Genomic DNA, 13,519 nt, shown 5'->3' with positions numbered 1-13,519 from the left:
ATAGAACTTCCCTATGACCCTGCCATTGCACTCCTGGGTATTTACCCCAAAGATACAGATGTCATGAAAAGAAGGGCTATCTGTACCCCAATGTTTATAGCAGAAATGGCCATGGTCACCAAACTGTGGAAAGAACCAAGATGCCCTTCAATGGACGAATGGATAAGGAAGATGTGGTCCATATACACTATGGAGTATTATGCCTCCATCAGAAAGGATGAATACCCAACTTTTGTAGCAACATGGATGGGACTGGAAGAGATTATGCTGAGTGAAGTAAGTCAAGCAGAGAGGGTCAATTATCATATGGTTTCACTTATTTGTGGAGCATAACAAATAGCATGGAGGCCATGGAAAGTTAGAGAGGAGAAGGGAGTTGGGGGAAATAGGAAGGGGAGGTGAACCATGAGAGACTATGGACTCTGAAAAACAATCTGAAGGGTTTGAAGTGGTGGGGGGGTGGGAGGTTGGGGGAACCAGGTGGTGGGTACTATAGAGGGCATGGATTGCATCGAGCACTGGGTGTGTTGAAAAAATAAAGAATACTGTTATGCTGAAAATAAATAAAAAATAATATTTGCTTTCTTTGTTAATTTATATGTATTTTATTTTGTTTTTAGTTATTGTTATGATCAGAACATGTATTCACACATATATCCAAGAAATTATACATATATGAATGAGCATATGTAAGGATTCCATAGAAAGATTACAGAAAGAAACAACAGGCTTTCGGAAGCTTGTTGAATCTGTACTGACCCAATATATGAACTCACTTTCTTCAGCATCTTCAGTTCCTTTTGCCTATATCCAAGGACCACTCAGTTGAAGTTTGTTATTCTCCTTCCACTTAGCTGAAGTCTGTTACTACCTTTAAACACCCACTCAGAATCTTCACTTAAGAGTAAAGTATGGCTTTCATTGTCTTTTCCTAAACTAAATTACTAATAATAACTGAACATATACATATTTTACTAATAAGAAGATCAAAGTAAATATTTAGGGAGTACATGAGAATGATGAATCAACACTTTAATGACCACATTTTCTGAATTGAGACACTTATTTAACCCATGTTTCCTTCTATTTAGACCAAAGTAGCAACTTTCTAATACCTCTATGTTCTTTCTTTTGCACTGCTTGCTTATCTCATAACATCTGACATAATATAGACCTAGAAAGTTTTTATTAAAGTCAACTTACACACTGTGTGGCTAGTATCATATTATCCTGATTTTCTATTATCCTCTAGCTTCTCTTTTTTTCACCTGGAACATGGCAAATAAGTTCCCAGTGTCCTCACAGCTGCCTTCACCTCCTTGTTCTTGAGGCTGTAGATGAGAGGATTCAGCATGGGGGTAATCACACTATATTGCACAGAGAAGATCAGCTCTAGGGGGGATCCTGAGGTTGGCATGAGATAGCGGAGAAACCCTGAGCAATAAAAGAAGATCACTGTCGTAAGGTGAGAGGAGCAGGTAGAGAAGGCCTTCTTTCTACCTGAGGTGGAGCTGATTCTCAGGATGGTAGAGACAATGCAGGCATAGGATAAGATGATTGGAAATAAGGTCCCAAACCCATGAAGTAGGGTGGAGCAGAACAGCACTATGAGGTTGGTGGAGATATCAGAGCAAGACAGGGGAAAGAGGGAGGGTACCTCACAGCTGTAGTGGCTGATGATATGGCTCTCACAGAAGTCCATGTTGGTAGCTAGGAGGATGTTGATAAGTGCGTTACTAAGCCCCAAGCCCCATGAGCCCAACACAAGTTGCACACAAAGCTCTTTCCTCATCATCTGTCCATAGAGCAGAGGGTGGCAGATGGCAGCGTAGCGGTCATAGGCCATCACTGAGAGAAGAAAGCCCTCAGTCCCTGCAGTGATAAACACAAAGAAACTTTGAGCCAGGCAACTCCTTACTGAGATGGTTTTTATCTCTGATAGGAGGTCTCTCAGCATCCTGGGCACAGTAACAGAAGATAAGCAAAGATCTAGGAAAGAGAGGTGACTGAGGAAAAAATACATGGGTGTGTGGAGGTGAGAGTCAGCTCTGATCACCAGCAGCATCATCAGGTTCCCCAAGATGGTCAGGAGGTAAATGTTCAGGAACAGCACAAAGAGAAGAGTCTGGACCTGGGGGTTTGTAGACAGCCCAAGAAGGAGGAATTCAGTGATGGTACTGTGGTTCCCCAAGGCCATTTATGAAGGCTGTTTCCTAAAAATTACATGAAAAATCATGGCAGTGAAGTTTCTTCCATCCTCCAGTCAGGTTTTACCTGGCATTGATTCACTCTTATTATCACTATTAATCAGCAAATAAATATTTGACTTCTACACTAGGCCACTAGTTTTATGTCACTCACTTTAAAGGTAATGGGGAAAAGGCATGGTCTCTTTTGTTAAAGGTCCCACTTCAGTGAGATATGTATGTAAAGACAGGCAATTAGAAACCATGGGGATGGTGCAATGGCAGTTCTAAAGATCAGTTTTGGAAGATTCAGTAATGAGTTAATACTGAGGTATATGGACCAAGATTTTAAGAAAATGAAACTTCCTCTAAGGAGACGTGTAAATTGAGAGAAAATTATGCTCAAAGGTCAAGAATTAAGGAAACTCAATAGTTCTTCATAGCTCTACCCTAGAGTATGAGTGAGCAGCATAGGTAGTCACAGTTAAGCATCAGCCCAGTTCATCCCACCTCTGCTGCTAATTAACTGTGAGACTTTGTACAAATGACTTAGTTGTTCTGGACCTCAGTTTTCCTGTCTGTAAAGTGAGGTCATAACAGTACCAATCTTATGCAGTTTTTGCAAGTATAAATATGATATATGTAAAGTATTTGGAAAAATATCTACACAGAAAGCTCATCTATTTTTTTTTTTTTTTTTTTTTTTACCAGTGTCATTACCATGGGCTAAAACTGTAGGCTGAAGTCAGATAGTAAATCACTCTTAGATGATGTGGCACTATCAGGAATTAAGTTTTTGCTGCAACAATCACTGAACTTGTTGTTTCCTAAAGGCCTAAAGGAGGTGTAAGAGATCACTAAGGTAGCTTAACATTGACATTTTGAAATCATTTTGGTATGGTTCCCTTCCAAAGCTTAATTATTTTACAATCTCAAGGGCAATTTCACTCAGAAGGGGAGGGTATTGTGACTGTTTTCAAAAAGAAGAGCTGCGGTACATGAGACAGGAAGTATTAGGGACTCTGGATGTATGGTACTTGAACTTACATTATTTTCTGGGATAGTTGCATATCTCAGTTGGGCAGAGAATGCTGGAAAAAGAAGGAAACAAAGTATGTGAATGAAAATCATGCCAGCGCCCAAAAGAAGAGCTAGGAAAGGAGACCCTCTGCAGAACAACACACTCTGAACAATTCTCCTAGACAGGATAGGACAGGGAGAGTGTAAGAGAAGAAGATTGGGAACTTATCTTCTCAGTTCTGTGACAGCTTGTGCTTGACAGGGCTCCAATGTTGTTGAAATCATCAGTTGCTTCTGACTCCTGCCTCAAAGGAAGTAGATCTCACCTTTCTTTGCTCAGTCTCGAAGGGCTGCTTATAACATTCAGTCCTATATATACTACAGTTGTGTGCCTCTCTAATCTTGATTCTTAAATACTTTCTCAGTGTCTAAGTTCCACGTCCCATTCTCATGCCCAGATATTGTTCCACTTTTTTCTAAGACTCTGTATCTGGTTTTTAACATCACGGAGTATAGTTAAACAATGTTATCTATGGCCTAGGGCCTAGAGCCTATCTTTTAAGCAACTTTCAGGTTTCTCCATGGTGTCCCAGCCTGATTCCTGGTTTTGGATAACTGTGGCTGATAATGTAAGGTCTAGCCCAGAATTATTTACCCATAAGGGTGACTCCTGAGTCCTTACTTATCAATTGCTTCATCCACGATCCCAGAAGCAAAGCCCGTCCTAGAACCTAAATTCTGATTACCTATAAATTCTTGTCTGATGCCCAAGAAGGCTATAGGAGTGTGATTTTAAATCCAGTTTCAAAGAAGATAAATGCAGCAGAAAATGTAGTTGCTACACCCTCAAACATGGTTAAATTCATAAAATCTTATTGATAACTAGATGTATTACTAGATCCTGAACTAAAAATATCAGATAGTCATAGGACAATTGCTTCTTTCAAATGATCTCAAATGCCTTCATCCTGGTGCCTCTTCACCTGTATTTCTACGTGTTCCTTTATAACATGTCTCAGCCACTCAGTCAATTATCTGGTCTAATTAATCCTCAGAACAGCTATGTTTTGACACCCTGAGCGATAAATTCCTGGCTGAGAAGCTCAGGGGAATGACAACTCTGGTATTCCCAGTACTCACAATGTGAAGTCAGTTTTGTAGTTGAAAACTTTATCATCTGTATTCAAGAATGTAAGCAAGTTTATTTGCAAATAACATATCTGATAAAGATTTAGTATCCAAAATATATAAAGAACTTATCAAAGTCAACACCCAAAAAACAAATAATCAAGAAATGGACAGAAGACATGAATAGACATTTTTCCAAAGAAGACATACAGGTAACTTACAGAAAAGATGCTCAACATCACTTATAATTAGGGAAATACAAATTCAAACCATGATGAGATACAACTCCGTCAGAATGGCTAACATTAACGACATAAGAAACAACAGGTGTTGGCAAGGATTTGGAGAAAGGGGAACCCTCTTGCATTGTTGGTGGGAATGCAAACTGGTGTAACTACTTTGGTGAGGTTCTTCAAAACTTAAAAATAGAACTACTCTATAATTCAGCAATTACACTACTAGGTTTTTGTTTTTGTTTTTTTTTCTCAAAGGATACAAAAGTATAGATTCAAAGAGGTACATGAACCCTGGTATTTAGCAGCATTATCAACAATACCTAGCCTTTGGAGAGAGCACAAATGTCCATTGACTGATGAATGGATAAAGATGATGTTGGGGCACTTGTGTGATTCTGTTGGTTAAGCATCTGACTCTTGGTCCTGGCTCAGGTCTTCATCTTATGGTCATGGCTTTGAGCCCTGCATTGGGTCCATGCCCAGAGTGGAGCCTACTTCCAAAAAAAAGAAGATCTTTTTTTAGCCATCAAAAAAGAAATTATTATATATTATTGAAAGTATTACACTAAGTGAAATAAGTCAGTGAGAGAAAGATAAATATATGATTTCACTTATATGTGGAATTTAAGATAGAAAACATATGAACATATGGGAAGGGGGAAAAGAAAAAATGGAGATACTAATACAAACCATAAGAAACTCTTAAGGACAGAGAGCAAAGTGAGGGTTGATGGAGGGAGGTGAGTGGGGGGATGGGATGGTTGGGTGATGGATATTAAAGAGGGCACCTGCTGTGATGAGCACTGGGTATTGTTTTTAAGTGATGAATCACTGAATTGTACTCCAGGAGCCAATATTGCACCATATGTTCACCAAGTAAAATTTAAATAAAAAAAGAAAAAATAGTTCCTCGAGTTCAGATCGTTTACCTCTTTGGTTAGGTTTATTCCCAGGTATCTTATGGTTCTTGGTGCTATAGTAAATGGAATCGATTCTCTAATTTCCCTTTCTGTATTTTCATTGTTAGTGTATAAGAAAGCCACTGATTTCTGTACATTGACTTCGTATCCTGCCACGTTGCTGAATTGCTGTATGAGTTCTAGTAGTTTGGGGGTGGAGTCTTTTGGGTTTTCCATATAAAGAATCATGTTATCTGTGAAGAGAGAGAGTTTGACTTCTTCATTGACAATTTGGATACCTTTTATTTCTCTTTGTTGTCTGATTGCTGTTGCTAGGACTTCTAATACTATGCTGAACAAGAGTGGTGAGAGTGGGGGGACAAACGGGGCCCAAAATGGCGGCCAGCCGCTACCGGCGTTTCCTTAAGCTCTGTGAGGAATGGCCAGTGGACGAGACCAAACGGGGCCGGGACTTGGGCGCTTACCTGCGGCAGCGGGTAGCACAGGCCTTTCGGGAGGGAGAGAACACCCAGATTGCAGAGCCTGAGGCCTGTGATCAGATGTATGAGAGCCTAGCACGACTTCATTCAAACTATTACAAACACAAGTACCCTCGGCCCAGAGACACAAGCTTCAGTGGCCTCTCTGTGGAAGAGTACAAGCTGATCCTGTCCACAGACACCTTGGAAGAGTTTAAGGAAATGAATAAAGGCATGTGGAAGAAACTGCAGGAGAAGTTTGCCCCCAGGAATCCCGAGGAGAAGCAGAAGGCCTGGGCTCGGCCCTTATCTCGCCCGCGCACCTAAGTGTGGAGTCTTGTACATTGTCATCATAAATAAAACTGCCCTAATTTCCCCATCAAAAAAAAAAAAAAAAAAAAAGAGTGGTCAGAGTGGGCATCCTTGTCGCGTTCCTGATCTCAACAGGAAGGCTGCAAGCTTTTTCCCATTGAGGATGATATTTGCTGTGGGTCTTTAAATAGATAAATTTTTTGAAATTCAGGAATGTTCCCTCTATCCCTATCCTTTGAAGTGTTTTAATCAGGAATGGATGCTGGATTTTGTCAAATGCTTTTTCTGCATCAATTGAGAGGACCACGTGGTTCTTCTCTCTTCTCTTATTAATTTGTTGTATCACATTGATTGATTTGCGAATGTTGAACCATCCTGGTAGCCCAGGGATAAATCCCACCTGGCCATGGTAGATAATCCTTTTAATGTGCTGTTGGATCCTGTTTGCTAGTATCTTGTTGAGAATCCATATTCATCAGTGAAATTGGTCTGAAATTCTCCTTTTTGGTAGGGTCTTTGCCTGATTTGGGGATCAAGGTAATGCTGGCTTCATAGAAAGAGTCTGGAAATTTTCCTTCTGCTTCAATTTTTTGAAACAGCTTCAGGAGAACAGGTGTTATTTCTTCTTTGAACGTTTGGTAGAATTCCCCAGGGAATCTGTCAAATCCCCGGCTCTTGTTTTTTGGGAGGTTTTTGATCACTGCTTCAATCTCGTTACGAGATACCAGTCTATTGAGGTTGTCAATTTCTTCGTGGTTCACTTTTGGGAGTTTATAGTTTCCAGGAATGCATCCATTTCATCTAGGTTGCTTAGCTTATTGGCATACAACTGTTGGTAATAACTTCTAATGATTGTTTCTACTTCCTTGGTGTTAGTTGTGATCTCTCCCTTTTCATTCATAATTTTATGAATTTGGGCTTTCTCTCTTTTCTTTTGGATTAGCATGGCCAATGGTTTATCGATCTTATTGATTCTTTCAAAAAACCAGCTTCTAGTTTCATTGATACGTGTACTGTATCTCTCGTTTCTACCTCATTGATCTCAGCTCTAATCTTTTTTTTTTTTTTTTTTTTTTTTAAAGATTTTTATTTATTTATTTGTCAGACAGAGATTACAAATAGGCAGAGAGGCAGGCAGAGAGAGAGGAGGAAGCAGGCTCCCTGCTGAGCAGAGACCCCGATGTGGGGCTCGATCCCAGGACTCTGAGATCATGACCTGAGCCGAAGGCAGAGGCTTTAACCCACTGAGCCACCCAGGCGCCCCTCTCAGCTCTAATCTTGATGATTTCCCTTCTTATGTGTGGAATTGGTTTGATTTGTTGTTGATTCTCCAGTTCTTTAAGGCATAGAGACAGCTGGTGTGCTCTGGATTTTTCAATTTTTTTGAGGGAGGCTTGGATGGCTATGTATTTCCCCCTTTGGACCGCCTTTGCTGTATGCCATAGGTTTTGGACCGAAGTGTCTTCATTCTCATTGGTTTCCATGAATTGTTTCAGTTCTTCTTTGATCTCCTGGTTGATCCAAGCATTCTTAAGCAAGGTGGTCTTTAGCTTCCAGGTGTTTGAGTTCCTTCCAAACTTTTCCTTGAGATTGAGCTCCAGTTTCAAAGCATTGTGATCTGAGAATATGCAGGGAATAATCTCAGGGAATAATCTGAGTCCTGATTTGTGACCCAGTATGTGGTCTATTCTGGAGAAGGTTCCATGTGCACTTGAGAAGAATGAGTATTCTGTTGTTTTAGGGTGGAATGTTCTGTATATATCTATGAGGTCTATCTGGTCCAATGTGTCATTCAATGCTCTTGTTTCTTTATTGATTTTCTGCTTCAATGATCTGTCTATTTCTGAGAGAGGCATGTTAAGCTCTCCTACGATTAGTGTATTCATATCAATATGACTCTTTTTCTTGATTAACAGTTTTCTTATGTAATTGGCTGGGGGCATAGATATTTGCAATTGTTAGATCATCTTGGTGGATAGTCCCTTTACGAATGATGTAGTTTCCTTCTGCATCTCTGACTACAGTCTTTAGTTTAAAATCTAATTTGTCTGATATAAGAATCACTACCCTGGCCTTCTTTTGAGGCCCATTGACATGAAAGATGCTTCTCCATCCCTTCACCTTCAGTCTGGGCATATCTTTAGGTTCAAAATGGGTCTCTTGTAGACAACATATGGATAGGTCCTGTCGTTTTATCCAATCTGCAACCCTGTGCCATTTTATGGGCGCATTTAGGCCATTCACATTGAGAGTGATTATTGATAGATACGTTTTTATTTACATCGTGTTACCTTTGAAGTTTTTCTTTCTGTAGATTGTCTATATATTTCTGCTCAATGATATTCTAGGGATTTTTTCCTCTTTTATAGAACCCCTCTTAATATTTCTTGCAGTGTCAGCTTGGTGGTTGCATAGTCTTTTAAGCCTTGCCGGTCTTGGAAACTCTTTATCTCTCCGTCCATTTTGAATGTCAGTCTTGCTGGATAAAGTATTCTTGGCTGCATGTTCTTCTCATTTCGTGCCCTGAATATATCTTGCCAGCCCTTTCTGGCTTGCCAGGTCTCTGTGGACAGGTCTGATGTTATTCTGCTGGGCCTTCCTCTGTAAGTAAGGAGCCTCTTTGTTCTAGCAGCTTTCAAGAGATTATATCTACAATTATGTTTCCTCAATTTGACTATCAGGTACCTTAATGTTTTTCTGGAATCTATAATCTTGGGTGGAGACTGTTCGGCCTATAGTACATGAACGCTGGTTCCATTCGTGAGATTGGGAAGATTTTCATGAAGAACTTGTTCCACTATATCTTCTAGACTTCTTTCTTTCTCCTCCCCTTCAGGGATTCCAATAATTCTGATGTTGGAACGTTTCATGGCATCATTTATTTCCCTGATTCTGTTTTCGTGGCTTCTAAGCTGTTTGTTTCAGGTTTCCTCCTGATCCTTTCTATCTGTTTGTCCTCCGGATCACTAATTCTATCTTCTGTCTCAGTTACCTTAGCTTTGAGAGAATTTAGATTAGATTGGAACTCACTGAGAGCATTGTGAAGCTCATCCCTGGTAGCTTTCAGCTCTTCCCTAACATTGAAAACATGATCTCTGGTCGCTTTCAGTTCAGCCCTAATCAATTCTGTTTGGTCATTCATGGCTTTCTCCAACCTAGCTATTGCCTGGATAATTGTTAGCCTGAATTCTCTTTCCGACATATTGTCTATGTTGATAGCCGTTAGCTCTGTTGCAGAAGGCCCATCCTCTGTATTTTTCTTCTGTTGGGCATTCCTCTTCCTAGTCATTTTGGTGAGAGATGGCTGAACAGATGTAGCTGGATATATCGACCGTGGTGCAGTCAAGGTGCACCCTGGAACGCTTCTGAGCAATCAGGGTTCCCCACCCAAATGAGAGAAAAAAGAAAAAAGAGAGAGAGACAGGAAAGAAAGGGAAGATAAAAGAGAAGGTTCAGCCCGAATGGGCCCCAAGGTAAGATTTATGAACTATACAAACAAAAACAGACAAACAGAAAGACTGATAAAAGTATATGCCAAGAGAAAAAAATTATATATATATGCAAATAAAGGAAGAACCTCGTCAAAAAGAACCCCAAGTGTAAGATTTATATACTATCAGGACAAACACAAAAACACAAACACTGGTGGAAGAAAAAGATGGGAGTGTGGTTATAAATTCTCAGTGTGGGCGAGGAAGGTGGTTTTGATTCTTCCTGGATGTATCTTGATATCATTGTTAAAGGACTCAACTACCCTAAGATAAAGTGGGATTAAAAATTGGTTTACCTATAGGGGTAGCATTGTGGGGGAAGGGGATTACCTCAAAGTTTAACTCTATATGAATATTAGAAAATAAAAATTTAAAAAAGGAATAAACTAGACTAAACTAAACTAAAATTTAAAAAATAGAAATGCTAAAGGAAAACACAGGTTTATGTATCAAAAAGTTCAGGTCAGAAGGTTATTATGGAATTTGATGTACTGGACAGCTCACTGTGATGGTAAATAGATTAAAAAATTATCCATATAAAAAAAGTGAGCCAGAATAGTGGGAACGAATTAAAAGTTGTCCTATGAAGTAGTGGTGGTTGTTCTCTTGATTTTTGTGGTTTTTTTTTTTTTTCCTTTCCTGGTTGGTTTTCTGGGGGAGGGGCCTGCCATGTGGGTTTTCAGTCAATGATGTTCTCTGAGTTAAGTCCTCCCGCCCCCCTCAAGGGGGTGGGCTCTGGGGAAACTGATTTTTTCAGGCTTTTGTTCTCTGGAGGTTTTTATGTTTGTTCACTTTTGTTCTTCTCTCTCACCTTGACCGCTTTTGATGGTTTTTGTAGGTTTAGAGGAAAGTAAACTGCACCCTGACCTCCCTCTCAGAGAGAAGCCTCAGTCTGGCTGCAAAGCCCAAATAAATCCCCCCTTGGCTGCTGGCGAAGCAGGTTCCCAGTCGCGGTCCCTGGGGACGCAGTATTTTTTGCTTGTACCAAAACCATGGCAGAGGCGGCTGTATGGGCAGCTCCAGACTGCCAGAGAAGTTCCAAGTGGTGATCCCACACTGAGATCCTCCCCCCTCCCCCGGCTGGCCCTGGCAGGGGGCTGAGAGTGCCTGGTCTTTCCAGGTTGAGAGCACCAGGAGGGCGTGGGGCGCGACTTGGACTCTGATAACATGGCAGGGCACTCATTGGGGACTGCAAATTGGTTCTGCTTCTGTTGGCTGGTGAGGCTCCCAGCCCCTCACGGGAGCCAGGCCCCGCTCGCTCTCAGGCGTGCTGCTGGCACGGGGACCAAGACCTGGTTTCTCCGTAGCACTGTCTCTGACTCTGCGCCAGGGGTGGCTGTCCTGGGTCTGGGGACTTAAGCCCCTGTCCCTAATACCCCGATTCCCACGATTTTCTCCCAGTGATCCTTTGTTATTTTTGAGTGCTTTCTACCAGACTCCCGAGTTAATGCTGGTCCCCAGATGCAGGGCACTCTCGTATTGGGATATTACTTTCCAATGGGTTTCCTATGGTGGCTCCCTCTTCCTTTTGTTTATCTTCTGATATCAGTCTGACTTTCCCACTCTGCTTTACCTGCTCACTGGTCTCTTCTGCTCCAGTAGAGATCCAGACGTGCATAATTCTGATCTCAGGATGATATCATGGGTGATCGGAGTTCTTTAGACGGTAATCAGCCCACTTTAGGGTACAGGTTGAAAGGGCGCCTCCTCCTACTTCCCCGCATCTTGGCCTCTGAACCTCAGCCATTATTAAGAAAGAGTATGGGTATTGATCAAAGACCAGGGCACCCAGGCAGCTAGGACAAAAGGACAGAGGAACGAATTAGTTTAGGACAATGGTTCTCAAAATTTGTTGAAATCAGAATCACTCAGAAATCTTTAAAAAGGCCCAATACCCAGGCTGAACCCCAAACCAATTAAATCAGATCTGAAGTAGGGCTTGGGCTTGATCATTGTTAAAGCTCTCCAAAGGATACCAGTGTGCAGGAGCCTCGGTAACCAGTGGTTTGGGGCCCTGGTGAGAGATTAGAAACCCATGATGAATCAGTTCCAGCTCTTTCCTGAGATCCAGGGGCATTTCTATCCCTTGATTCTGTAAATTATCTGTGTATCTTTGTAATAAATTCCTTCCTTTTGGCTGAAATTAATACTTGCAATCAATAGCCTTTTTTAAGAAAGAAAAAATAAAGAGTGAATGTGTCTTCTAATTCTCTCTATAATATTCCTATATGGCTTATGAAAAACATTGCACAGCTGACTGTTGACTACTGAATTTTTTTTTAAAGATTTTATTTATTTATTTGACAGACAGAGATCACATGTAGGCAGAGAAGCAGGCAGAGAGAGAGGAATGCAGGCTCCCTGCTGAACAGAGAGCCCAATGCGGGGCTCAATCCCAGGACCCCAGGATCATAACCCGAGCCAAAGGCAGAGGCTTTAACCCACTGAGCCACCCAGGTGCCCCTTTGACTACTGAATTTTAAAAGAACTTCCATCAATAGCCTTTGCTATGCCAGACATGAGGAAAACATTTCTTTTTTTTTTAACTTATTTTTTATTGTGTTATGTTAGTCACCATACAGCACATCATTAGTTTTTGATGTAGTATTCCATGACTCATTTTTTGTGTATAACACCCAGTGCTCCATACAATCCATGCTCTCCTTAATTCCCATCACCAGGATCACCCATCTCCCCAGCTCCTTCCTTTGTAAAACTCTCAGTTTGTTTCCCAGTGTCCATAGTCTGTTATGGCTCATCTCCCACTCTGATTTCTTCCCCTTCATTTTCCCCTTCCTTCTCCTAATGTCCTCCATGCTATTCCTTATGTTCCACAAATAAGTGAAACAATATAATTGACTTTCTCTGCTTATTTCATTTAGAATAATCTTCTCTAGTACCATCCATGTTGATGCAAAAGTTGGGTATTCATCCTTTCTGAGGGCTAATATTCTATTGTGTATATGGACCACATCTTCTTTATCCACTTGTCTGTTGAAGGGCATCTTGGCTCTTTCCACATTTTGGCTATTGTGGACATTGCTGCTATGAACACTGTGGTGCATATAGCATTTCTTTTCACTCTGTATCTTTGGGGTAAATACTCAATAGTACAATTGCTGGGTCATAGGGTAGCTCTATTTTTTTTTTTTTAAGATTTTACTTATTTATTTGACAGACAGAGACCACAAGCAAGCAGAGAGGCAGGCAGAGAGAGAGGAGGAAGCAGGCTCCCTGCTGAGCAGAAAGCCCGATGTGGGGCTCTATCCCAGGACGCTGGGATCATGACCAGAGCCGAAGGCAGAGGCTTTAACCCACTGAGCCACCCAGGCGCCCCAGGGTAGCTGTTTTTAATTTTTTGAGGAACCTCCACACTGTTTTCCAAAGTGGCTGCATAAATTTGCATTCCCTCTAACAGTGTAAAAGGATTACCCTTTCCCCACATCCTCCCCAACATTTGTTGTTTCTTGACTTGTCTATTTTTGCCATTCTAACTGGTATAAGGTGGTATCTTAATGTGATTTTAAATTTTATTTATTTATTTATTTTTATTTCTTTTCAGAGTAATAGAATTCATTGTTTTTGCACCACACCCAGTGCTCCAGGAAAACATTTCAAGAATTAAGCAGGTTAAAGGTGACTGGTTTGCTAAAGGTGACTTGGCTTTTGTATTCCATTTTGGAAAGCAGGTCAAGTTCAGTTCATCTTCATGTAAGATGGACTCCATCATGTAATTATTGCCCTCCTGTATGGGTACCTAAATTCTCT

The 13,519-nt window shown here is 41.0% G+C and overlaps 2 protein-coding genes across 2 annotated transcripts; one reads left to right on the top strand and one right to left on the bottom strand.

The window, feature by feature from the left end:
• Window positions 1-581: 581 nt before the first annotated feature.
• LOC309869667 (olfactory receptor 8S1-like) lies at window positions 582-4,185 on the bottom strand. The gene is made up of 3 exons (XM_082741102.1): window positions 3,953-4,185; window positions 3,234-3,277; window positions 582-2,213 (listed from the first exon to the last, which is right to left on the bottom strand). The coding sequence occupies exon 3, from the start codon at window positions 2,195-2,197 to the stop codon at window positions 1,265-1,267; it is 933 nt and encodes a 310-aa protein (XP_082597228.1). The 5' UTR covers window positions 2,198-2,213; window positions 3,234-3,277; window positions 3,953-4,185; the 3' UTR covers window positions 582-1,264.
• A 1,653-nt stretch (window positions 4,186-5,838) lies between these two features.
• On the top strand, window positions 5,839-6,323 carry LOC309869670 (ubiquinol-cytochrome c reductase complex assembly factor 2). The gene has a single exon (XM_082741104.1). It carries the CDS (start codon window positions 5,865-5,867, stop codon window positions 6,273-6,275), a length of 411 nt encoding a protein of 136 aa, XP_082597230.1. The 5' UTR covers window positions 5,839-5,864; the 3' UTR covers window positions 6,276-6,323.
• The last annotated feature ends 7,196 nt before the right edge of the window (window positions 6,324-13,519 follow it).

The sequence above is a fragment of the Mustela nivalis genome (genome assembly GCF_964662115.1).
Source record: "Mustela nivalis genome assembly, chromosome: 7".
NCBI classification, from domain to species: domain Eukaryota; kingdom Metazoa; phylum Chordata; class Mammalia; order Carnivora; family Mustelidae; genus Mustela; species Mustela nivalis.
The sequence above is the reverse complement of the archived record's forward strand: the minus strand, read 5'-3'. Positions and strand labels throughout refer to the sequence as shown.